This window comes from Bos indicus x Bos taurus, chromosome 18 (assembly GCF_003369695.1).
Source record: "Bos indicus x Bos taurus breed Angus x Brahman F1 hybrid chromosome 18, Bos_hybrid_MaternalHap_v2.0, whole genome shotgun sequence".
NCBI lineage: Eukaryota > Metazoa > Chordata > Mammalia > Artiodactyla > Bovidae > Bos > Bos indicus x Bos taurus.
Genome location: NC_040093.1, coordinates 22,761,025 through 22,772,417, shown reverse-complemented (window position 1 = coordinate 22,772,417; position 11,393 = coordinate 22,761,025). Strand labels below are relative to the sequence as shown.

The 11,393-nt window shown below is 43.3% G+C and overlaps 1 protein-coding gene across 2 annotated transcripts in view; it reads right to left on the bottom strand.

Moving 5' to 3' along the window:
• Nucleotides 1–555: 555 nt before the first annotated feature.
• ANKRD27 (ankyrin repeat domain 27) overlaps nucleotides 556–11,393 on the bottom strand; it is a 60,518-nt gene continuing 49,680 nt past the window's right edge. For both annotated transcript variants that reach the window (XM_027516019.1, XM_027516018.1), the window contains exons 23-29: nucleotides 8,326–8,523; nucleotides 7,520–7,639; nucleotides 6,442–6,603; nucleotides 4,852–4,963; nucleotides 3,420–3,498; nucleotides 3,160–3,232; nucleotides 556–1,888 (exon numbers count right to left, since the gene is read on the bottom strand). In XM_027516019.1, coding sequence (XP_027371820.1) covers nucleotides 1,658–1,888; nucleotides 3,160–3,232; nucleotides 3,420–3,498; nucleotides 4,852–4,963; nucleotides 6,442–6,603; nucleotides 7,520–7,639; nucleotides 8,326–8,523 — 975 coding nt within the window. In that variant the 3' untranslated portion in view covers nucleotides 556–1,657. The remainder of the gene's footprint in view (nucleotides 1,889–3,159; nucleotides 3,233–3,419; nucleotides 3,499–4,851; nucleotides 4,964–6,441; nucleotides 6,604–7,519; nucleotides 7,640–8,325; nucleotides 8,524–11,393) is intronic.

Here is an 11,393-nt window from a genome sequence, read left to right as displayed (position 1 = left end):
TCTCTATTCCTGCCCTGCAAATAGGTTCACGGTAGGTTTTCAAAACTGTTGTACCACCCCCCAAATTAGGTGGTTTCCAATGTACGTATTTGTGTCTTGGACAGGACTGTGCTAATAAACTGCACAGTGTCAAATCTCTTAATCAGGATGCTAGAAAAGCACAGCAACTTAGGCCAATGAGGTGGTTTTGTTTAAAAGTTGGGGAGAGGAAGAAAAATAGAACAAACTTGCAAAGCAACCGTGTTTATTTGCTGTTCGGGCTACGTAGCTGTATTATATTCAGTTTGTTCTTCTGATGCTAAAAGAAATGAAAATACCTTTGTGGGGGCCCTAGGTACTGTGCTTACTGGATTAGGTCAGCAGCCCTGGATAATCTGCTCCAAATGACCCAGTTCACACATTTCAGTCAAACTTCTATCTCTAGCCGAAAAATAAAATGTATTATCTATCCAGTGGGAGAAGATGACTCCACACACCAAGCACATGTTGATAGCAGAAAGGCTGAGAAACTATCACCATAGGAGAACAAACTAAAAAAAGTACACCACGACACACTCAAGAATCATAAAGTTTACTGTTTCTTTCCCATCATTTGGCACATATCCAAGGCACATTAGAAAATTAAAAATCATAAATTACTTTATAGAAAAATAATCAGCCCCTCCCTTCTGTACATACACAAGTATTTCCAAGAACGTGCACAAAACCATTTCCCTATTACAAAGTTATTTGAAAATGTACTCAGGACAAACCCGTGTTTGCAGCTCTAGACTAATTAGTAACATAAAAAAATAAGAAATATAATCTATAGAAATTTATAAAAAGGAATAAATGGCAATAAATTCTAACATAAAGTTACTTTGACCTGGTTTGTGCTGTAAGTTTTGAATCTGAATCAAAAGACTAAGAGAAGATGTGCCAAGTCTACTCTCTTCAGTAACCATCCATCCGGTGTGACGTTTAGGGGGGCTCTTAACGGAAAGGGATGTTTCTAGAGACACTGCTACAGGTATATAAGTGCAGTGGTCAATTATCTGTACTTTGTTGGAAGAAAAAAGTATACCCAGCTTTCCCCACATACATAGTGTAGAACATGTCATATGTGTCCTTTGAACTAAAATGAGCAATCAAAATGGCATTTAGGCATCTTTGGGTTCAAGTGTTGCTTAAAAGGGACATTTTTCAGCCCTGTTTTCTTTATTCAAATGCCGTATTTTCTGCCCAGCCTCCACAGTACAGTGAAACCTAAATTGCTTTTCTTCGGCTTATCCCAGAGGGAGGAGTTCTTTTAGACTGTGGTTTGCTAGTTCATACACATCACAGAGGTTTAGCACCTTTCATTAGAAGGAGGTCAGAATCTGGTGATGAAACCTCTCACTGTAACCCAGGAACCCAAATACTTAAGAAGTGTCTTATAGATCTGGACACCACTGGAATTTTTGTCCATCCCTTTTCAAGTGTATCCATTACCTCTGAAGAGGAAAGAGCTAGTGATGACCTGTTGTATTCTTTCTGTCAGCCACAGAAAAGCTTTCAGGACCTTTCTGCTTTTCTCTCAAGCCAAACAAATTTCATTTAGTGCGAAGCTGTATTCATGCGCAGCATCTTCTTGTTGAGGACTTGCTTCTTGGCAGTAGATAATTCCTCCTTATTACTGTTAAGACTGGGAAATGCTAGCCTCTCGGGGAGTGCTCAGGTTGCCAGCAGTCTCTGGGCCCTTGGGTACCACTGTATCGTCGACCGTGTGTCTACGCAGCATTCTCCTGTTTCTGGGAGAAGTTTGCCTTGGTCCAGGCCTCTCCGGCTGATCGTTTCCTTTGTCAGCAGCCTCAGACCTGCCCTGGTCTGGCAGGTTATTGTGCTTCCGTGCGACTCTCTGTCTCCCTGGCTAAAGAAAAGATACGATTCAGACACTTCATATTTGCACTGTACCTGAAAACAACCACCAGAGTAACAGCTACCCTTGAGCACTTCTTGAGGTGTCATCAATGTGCTAAGTACTTTGCAGGCATAATTTCAACTCTTAACGCCCCTGCAGTGAAAGTGTGACCTGCGCGTACTCCACATGTCAGACACAGTGTAAACATGTTTACATGTTTTCACATTTCATCTTTGCAGCTCTAACAGATGTGTACTGCTGTCATCCCCATTGTTCGTACAGCTGAGGACATAGGATCAGCAAAGTTAAGCAATCTGCCTTAAGTCCCCCAGCTAGCAAGGGGAAAGCTAGCGCTTGAACCCAGCCATATTTCAAAGTCTGCAGGTGTTCCACCCAGAAGCAGGTCTATTAACAACGCCAGGGAAGATTAACTATGAAATCAAAATCAGTCATATTAACAAAAATCACTTTAATTTGCTAAAAGATTTAGAACTGTAGTATATTTGTTCCAGCAAGCCTATGCCAGACATACTATAAATTCTATTTCTCAAATAAGGCACGTATGATATTGATGAGCACCAATAAGAAAAGCCATGTTTCAGTAATGCCCTACTGTATAGCACAGGGAAATTTATTCAGTATCCTGTAATGAACTATAAATGGAAAAGAATCTGAAAAAGAAAATATATATATATCATATATGTATATATGAAAAACTGAATCACTTTGCTGTACACTAGAAACTAACAACAATGTAAATCAGCTATAATTAAAAAAAGAAAAGAAAACCCATGTTTTCTGAGAAGAGCCACCTAATAGCACCACAGAAAGGAAAGCAGGCTTCTTTTTATGAGTATTAAATAGTGTTGTAGGAAGATGGCCACGAACAAAACTGACTATATGAGCAACATTATACCATTCTCCCAAGGTTTTTAACTATCCATATACAGATGTGTTTTCTTCCTTACATTAGTGATTAACACGTTAGTGAATTAGCTCACACAGTAAAATCTGAGATCGTTCACCTAGTATGCATGTTACGAACTGCGGGATCTTCCCATGTGTCACAACTGTCTGCCACTTTTCCCTCACTTTCCTTTCTCAGCTCAGAAATGCATTATTAAATATAACAGTATTTAATCTTGCCACCAAACTCACTTTGTTTGTAACTCTTTACCAGTGACGGGACTACTGAGATAAGAAACGTGTTTTCCAAGGATTAGTTTTGAAAAATCTAGGATTTAAAAAATAATGGTATAAGCCAGTGTTTAATAACTCACCTCATGCAAAGAATCTTTAGTAAGATTAGGGACACTTCTGTCTCGTGCCATAATCTCCTTTGGAGTCCTTGCCCTGAAACCCAAAACAAACTAAAATAAGTGTTTGGGATAGTGGTGCAAAATATTCTGGTTGGCCACGAGGTGGCAGCATTTGATGGGTGCAGATTTATTTATATGCATTAAAGCTGCAAATAACCTGCTTGAGTTGTAAGTAAAATTAAGGTCAAAAGCACAGAAATAAACTTGAATTTTATACTCACTTAAATGGACCAACTGAGTGGACAAAGTAAAACTGTCTTGTAAAAGGTTCATCTGGTAGATCATATAGTTTTGAATTCCCTGTAGATAAAAGGATAAAAACATCTGAAAACGTCCAAGGGTAGTTTAACAATTGTTTAGAAATTAAAGCACAGATGCAAACTTTCAACATTTCTTTTAGTTAAAGTTTAACAACATTTAGGAAATTAAGGATTTCATTTGCTTACAGAAACGTGATAGTAGATACCTATGTATTACTGTGTGAACCCCCATGAAACAAAAATAAACCCTTAATACACTGATACTCCGCAGGCACAAACAATTACGGTGAGACAGCCTCAGGATTACCCAGATATGTGAATAGATTTATTCACATTATTACACTTCAAACTACAACAATAATTTTTTAAAAAGTTGAACAAGGACCCCATCTATAACAACTTTTTTATTAAGATTAAGAAAAAGTATTAAGTATTAATAAAAAATCTTTTTATTAAAAAGATTAATTAAAAAGTATTAGAAAATACTTCAGCCCCACCCCTGTTTGGCAGCTGCTGTTCTAATTACCATTAACCTCTATACACCTGCAAATTAAAAAAGAAATCTTTTTTCTTAACATTTAAACTTTTTATTTTATATTTGTGTGTAGCCGATTAACAGTATTGTGGTAGTTTCAGGTGAACAGCAAAGGGACTCAACTATATGTACAGAGGTATCCATTCTCCCCCAAACTCCCCTCCCACCCAGGCTGCTACATAACACTAAGCAGAGCTCCCCGTGCTGTGCAGTAGGCCCTTGTTGGTTATCCATTTTAAATACACCAGTGTGAACCTGTCCATCTGAAACTCCCTAACTATCCCTCCCGTCCTTCCCCTCTGCCAGCAACCATAAGTTCCTTCTCTGAGCCTCTTTCTGTTTTGTAAGTTCATTTGTATCCTTTCTGTTTAGATTCCGCATATAAGGGATGTCATAAGATATCTCTCCTTCTCTGACTCAGGATGACAATCTCGAGGTCTATCCATGTTGCTGCAAATAGCACTACTTCATTTTTTAAAAAAATATTTAAAGGTAGCATTTATCCCAGATGTCCAGGAAATGCTTAGAAAAAGGCCTGGATTGAGAACTCGAGACATGGACGGAACTACCAGAGGCAGGGCCTCCTCCAAAGCTGGCAAGTGGGGGCCTGACCTTCAGGGTGAGGCCTCCAAGTGTCCTCCTCACCTCCTTAGGGAGCACTACCATCGACCAGAAAGCCAGTATCGAAAACAGTCGATGAAACAGGCTGTAACATACATTTCTTTGGTGCCTATAATCCCATCCCCAGTCATGACTCTAATTACGTTTTACATTGAAAGTTAGGTGGAAATTGGCAACCACTCATGGATTTCCGAATAAACCCAAGCTGAGAATTCCAGAAAGAATGTGAGTTCTTACATTTTTTCCTGATCTTAACAGTGACGTACTCGCTGTGGTCTGTTTCACCAATGTCGTCTAATGTGGCCACACAGCTTGGTACAACTTGAAGCAATTCCATTATTTTTGAATTCTATAAGTTGAAAAGGAAAAGGTAACAGTGACGGGGTTTTAAAATTCTTTCTTAGGAGGTTATTGCCTGTTTTTAATCTAAGTGTCAACGCTGGCGTGGCTGGGCAGAAAAGCTAAGAAAGAAGCCACTACCGACAAAACTTGGAGGCCATAAAGTGGTGGAGAACAGCCCTGCATCTGGGGGCTGGCTCTGCCTGTGTTTCACTGCTCTGTGCAGCGGCGGTGATGAGAACAGGATCTGTTACTGTAGAGTTACTGTGAGGTTACTGAGCGCCCAACACATAGAAGGACTCAGTGAAAGATACTCATCATCATTTGAGGAAGTGCTAAACTGAATGTTTAAAATATGTCAATTCTGTTAAGAAATACAACTGAAAATGAGAAATGAATATATTGCAAACTACACTGAATATACTAAATAAATATACTCGCCTATACTTTAGCAACCTGATGCAATATACCAAGTAAATAAACTCAGCCTATACTTGGCCACCTGATGCAAACAGACAACTCATGGAAAAGACCCTGATGCTGGGAAAGACTGAATGCAAAAGGAGAAGAGGGCAGCAGAGGATGAGATGGTTCAATGGCATCACCGATTCAATGGACATGGACTTGGGTGAACTCTGGGAGATGGGGAGTTGATGCTGGGACTGCAGCAGGCCCGGCATGCTGTAGTCCATGGGGTCGCAGAGTCGGACACGACTTAGCAGATGAACAACAACATGAGTAGGTTGGGTTATGGTGACTTAAAAGTGTCAGTGGTGCAGCTCAACAGCCTACCAGTTGTCCACCTGAGTAGGAAACTATATGAAGATTCAATGTGAACAGAGGACCAGTGAAGAGGTGCCTCTTCCCCAGGAGGACCAGACTCTTCCCTCACCATTTCCCACAGTGCACATCCACCCCTGGGAGGGTGGTAAACCGCCCCTCACAGAACTCAAGGCGTGCTCACAGACTGCACACATTTTCTCCCTTGTGCTGCTAAGACCCTGATGGGTTCCCAGGGCAGGAAGGGCGAGACCAGGACACTGTCTCACCCTGCTTCGTCCCCGCAGGCACCTGACTGCTGGACAGTGGGCCAGGCCAGGGCACCAAGGCCTGCAGTGGGTGAGAGGCACCTCTACTCGGACCTTTGAAAACTACCCCTGGGGACTTCCCTGGCTGTCCAATGGTGAAGACTGTGCTTCCAATGCAGGAGGCATGGGGTTGATCCCTGGTTGAGGAACTGAGATCCCACATGTGGCATGCAGCATGGGAAAAAAAACCTACCGCTGGCTCCCCAGCAGGCCACCTCTGACCAGGTGACCAAGGACCAGGGGTGTAGCCACACTGGCGGACTCTAGCGTGCTAACTCAGCCCAGCTCGGTGAGTCGGAGGTCTGGCTACCATTCTCTCAGATCTGGCTTCAACGTGGGGGATCCCCGAGAACTGTGAGGGAGCTTGGGATGCCCTCAGCCAGGAAGTGCTCCCACCTACCTGTTCAGCACAGTCGATCGCTGTGCACTGCCTCTTATTCAGGACCTGAGCCGATGCTCCATGAAGCAGCAGCAGCTCCACCACGAAGACGTGCCTTTCTATCACAGCCTCATGCAGCGCTGTGTTGCCCTTGTTGTTGGAAGCGTTGATGGAGGCCCCGTGCTAGAAAGAAAAACAGTACCGTCAAGAGCAGTGCTAAAAATGATCCACACCGAACTGATGTGGTAGCTATATGGATGTACACTATAACCTTCCTTCAGCTTTTCTGCATGTCTGAATTTGTCAAAATGTTAGGGGTAAAAGTAATACTGAGGAAGAAAGATTTATGTACAAAGATATTCATGGCAGCATTTATCACTCAACAGCAGGGGAAAAAATAGAAGTCACCTAAATGTATTAAGCAGAAAGAGTTTTAAAAAAGAAAACTACAGTAAGTACATCCATAATTATGCAACCATTAAAAAAATTCAGATTTTTAATAAACGGTTTTCTATGTTAAGTTAAAACAAGATAGAGGACCTCCCTGGTAGTCCAGGGATTAAGACTGTGCTTCCGCTGCAGGGGCTCGGGTTTGATCCCTGGTCCAGGAAGTTCCCCATGTCATGCAGTGCAATAAAAAACAACCAAGATAGAAAACAATACTGATCTAAACTATACACATTTTCAAAAAGTCACCCAAAATAGTTACCCTTGAGTAGCAGGGTTATGGAAAATTTGGGTTTTTCCCTTCTTTTATAAATTCTTCCTTCTACAGTCAACACATACAGCCTTCATCATGAGAGGAAAAAAAAAGCAGTGACAAAAAAGGACATTCAGCTCACATTTCAGGTAATGATTCAACTGCCTGGTAAATGAGGCAAGACCCAAACCTACAGGAAAAGCGGTGTCTCAGTCCTTAACCCTGCATCTCTGATGCATCGCTGACTCCAAGGCCCCTGATTCCAGAGCTCCTCTCCCAGGGCCCGCTTACACCATGAGCCCTGCCGCCTCCCCAGGGCGCTGCCAGGGGCTCCCTGTGAGCCGACCCACGTCAGCAGCTCCTGGGCCGGGGTGGGGGCCAGGGTGGCGGGTGCCTTACCTGCAGCAGCAGCGCCGCGACTTCGTGATGGCCTCTGGAACAGGCATAAATGAGGGGTGTGTTTCCACTTATGTCCTTTTTATTGGGTTTTGCATTCGACTCTAATAGACACTTCACCACCTAGCCCAGAGAAGAAAAATTTAACATTTGCAGGGAGAGATTCTCTAACTTGATATTCTTTTGACTTTTCTGTAGGTTTATCCAGAGAGCTCTTTAGACACATGTCTGACCCTCAGGAGAATGCAGACCAGCTGAAGCATGAAGGGGTTAACCTGGGCTGAGGGTCTCCTACAGGCCAGGCATGTTCCAGGCACCAGTGCTTGTCACTGAATCACTGTATGTCCTCTGGAGAGCTGCAATAACTACTCTAGTTTTACATGTTAGGAAGCTGATGCTAGGCATTACCTGAAACATGATTCCTGTCTTTAATAAGCTTACAGTAGAACTACTAAGGGAAGATGAAAAAAATAAATAGATATTTAACTGTCTGGCACAAGACAGGAGCTGTGGGAACACAGAGGTGATCAGACACACTTCAGCCCTCAATGACCAAAGCCCAAGAATAAGACAGAGGCAGTTCCAGGTGGGGGTGAGAATCAGGACTGGCTCTGGTTGGCTCCGCCCCCAAAAGCACCAGGGCTGTGTGTTCTGTTGCCGAGCGGCCCTGCTCTGTGCATCTCAGAATCTCAGGGCTGGGAGGAAGGACACAGGCCCATCCCTTTGGACAGCCACCTTCCCCCTCTGTAGTATCCCCATGAGGTGAGGTTCTAACCCTGTCCACGCTGCCCAAGACTCAGCACTGGTACCTGGAAGTGGCCCTGCTGGCAGGCCAGGTGGAGTGGCACAGCCTGGCTGGCGTCTCGGGCCCCCACGCTGGCACCGTGCTTCACAAGGAGGAGGATGAGGTCCGCCCGACCATGCAGGGCAGCAACGTGCAGCGGGGAGGAGCCATCTTGGTTGGTCACATTCACACCAAGCCCACTGACGGGAATCTTTGCCAGCTTCTAGTAAGGGCAGGAGGTGGAAACAAATGTCGTTAGTTTTTAAGAAAACTGGCTAAAGGAATTGAAGCCACCTGTCCCAGCAGCCCCTCTGTAAAATCTGGAATCACAGCGGGATCCTGAATCAGGCTGCCTATAAGTGAATTAATACTTTAGAAAGGTCTGATATATCAAAGTGTAACTTCCATTTTCAAGAAAGCAAGCCCCCTACAATGATACATATTATGCCATGGCAGTTCAATGGCGAAAGAAAATCCTGTCTTAGATGGTGCTGGAACAAGTGGATATCCATATAGGCAGAAACTGCCCATCAACCCTTACCTCACACCCAACACACACACTAAAGTGCATCGCAGACCTAAATGTAAAAGCTACAGCTATTACATTTGAACACAAAGGAAAATCTCTGCTACGCTGGGATGGGCAAAGAATAGCTAGGACACAAAAAGCAAAAGTTTGATAAACTGGACAATAAAAATATTTAATACTTGCTCTTTGCATAAGGCAAGTAAGAAAATGAAAAGGCAGGTCACAGACAGGGAAAAAAATGTTTGCAATATGTATATCTGACAAAGGACTTGTACCAACCAGAAATTCAAAACAGAACAAGCTTGCTTACAACTCAGTAAGACAATCCAACTTTAAAAAAAAAATAGGTAAAAGATTTTCAAAGGACTTCACAAAAGGCTTCACAAAAGACCGGAGAAGGCAATGGCACCCCACTCCAGTACTCTTGCCTGGAAAATCCCATGGATGGAGGAGCCTGGTGGGCTGCAGTCCATGAGGTCGCAAAGAGTCAGACGCGACTCAGCAACTTCACTTTCACTTTTCACTTTCATGCATTGGAGAAGGAAATGGCAACCCACTCCAGTGTTCTTGCCTAGAGAATCCCAGGGACGGGGGAGCCTGGTGGGCTGCTGTCTATGGGGTCACACAGAGTCAGACACGACTGAACTGACTTAGCAGCAGCAGCAGCGGCACAAAAGACAGTTGAGCTTGGTGGGGGAGCACCTAAGGGACTCCCCTGCTGGTCCAGTAGCTGGGACTCTATGCTCCCGATGCAGCAGACCCAGGTTTGGTACCTGGTAGGGGAACGAGATCCCACATGCCCCAACTAAGAGGTCACACGCAGCAACTAAGACCCAGCACAGCCAAATAAATAGTAAAAAATGAGCACATAAAATAACATCTTTAGTTACCAGGGAAATGCAAATCAAACCAAGAATCACAAAACTAAAGGGTCACGAAGCACATAAGTGACAGTCGGGAGAGGGAACATGCAATCCAGCCAACTTCAAAGGGGCGGGAGGGAATATCGGGGGTGATAGAGAGTCTATTATCTTGCCTGCGCTGGTGGTTAAGCATTCGTTTGTCAAACCTCAGAAAGCTGTTGGCTATTTATCTCTCAAGCTGAAGCTCCCCTTCATGTTTATCATGGAACTTCTTTATTATTCACAATAGTTTTAAAACCAATCATGCAGATACAAGGAAAATCAATCACTAAATTAAAAGGGCAAACAAAACAAATAGAACTAAAAACAAACATTGAATTGTGATGCTGGATCAAGTATTTGATAGTGGAATGAATATGTCAGTGGTTTCTGTGACTGATCAAGGATTAAAATTGGGTTATCTAGTTCACTTCTTGATGATTAAAAATATTATCTCTTTAAAAAACTATGCTGAACTTAAAGGGTGAATTTTACTGTACATAAGTTATACTTCAAAAATCACAAACAAGTGAAGAAGTAGAAGGGGAAAAACATGATGAAACACCACTGCACACTTAACAGAAGGGCTAAAGTTAAAAAGTCAAAATACCAATTGTTGACCAGGATATAAGTCAACTAGAACTCTCACACCCTGCTGGTGGGGAATGAAAAATGCTATAATCACTGGAAAACTGGCCATTTCTTATGAAGTTAACATATACCTCCTGTGTCAGTTCAGTCGCTCAGTCGTGTCTGACTCTTTGCGACCCCATGAATCACAGCACGCCAGGACCCCCTGTCCATCACCAACTCCCGGATTCCACCCAAACCCATACCCATTGTGTTAGTGATGCCAACCAACCACCTCACCCTCTGTCGTCCCCTTCTCCTCCTGCCCTCAGTCTTTCCCAGCATCAGGGTCTTTTCCAATGAGTCAGCTCTCTGCATCAGGTGGCTAAAGTATTGGAGTTTCAGCTTCAACATCAGTCCTTCCAATGAACACCCAGGACTGATCTCCTTTAGGATGGACTGGTTGGATCTCCTTGCGGTCCACGGGACTCTCAAGAGTCTTCTCAAACACCACAATTCAAAATCATCAGTTCTTCTGCGCTCAGCTTTCTTTATATTCCAACTCTCACATCCATACATGACTCCTGGAAAAACCATAAGCCTTGACTAGACAGACCTTTGTTGGCAAAGTAATGTCTCTGCTTTTCAATATGCTATCTAGGTTGGTCATAACTTTCCTTCCAAGGAGTAAGTGTCTTTTAATTTCATGGCTGCAATCACCATCTGCAGTGATTTTGGAGCCCCAAAAAATAAAGTCAGCCACTGTTTCCACTGTTTCCCCATCTATTTCCCATGAAATGATGGGACCGGATGCCATGATCTTCGTTTTCTGAATGCTGAGCTTTAAGCCAACTTTTTCACTTTCCACTTTCACTTTCATCAAGAGGCTTTTTAGTTCCTCTTCACTTTCTGCCATAAGGGTGGTGTCATCTGCATATCTGAGGTTATTGATATTTCTCCCGGCAATCTTGATTCCAGCTTGTGTTTCTTCCAGTCCAGCGTTTCTCATGATGTACTCTGCATATACGTTAAATAAGCAGGGTGACAATATACAGCCTTGACGTACTCCTTTTCCTATTTGGAACCAGTCTG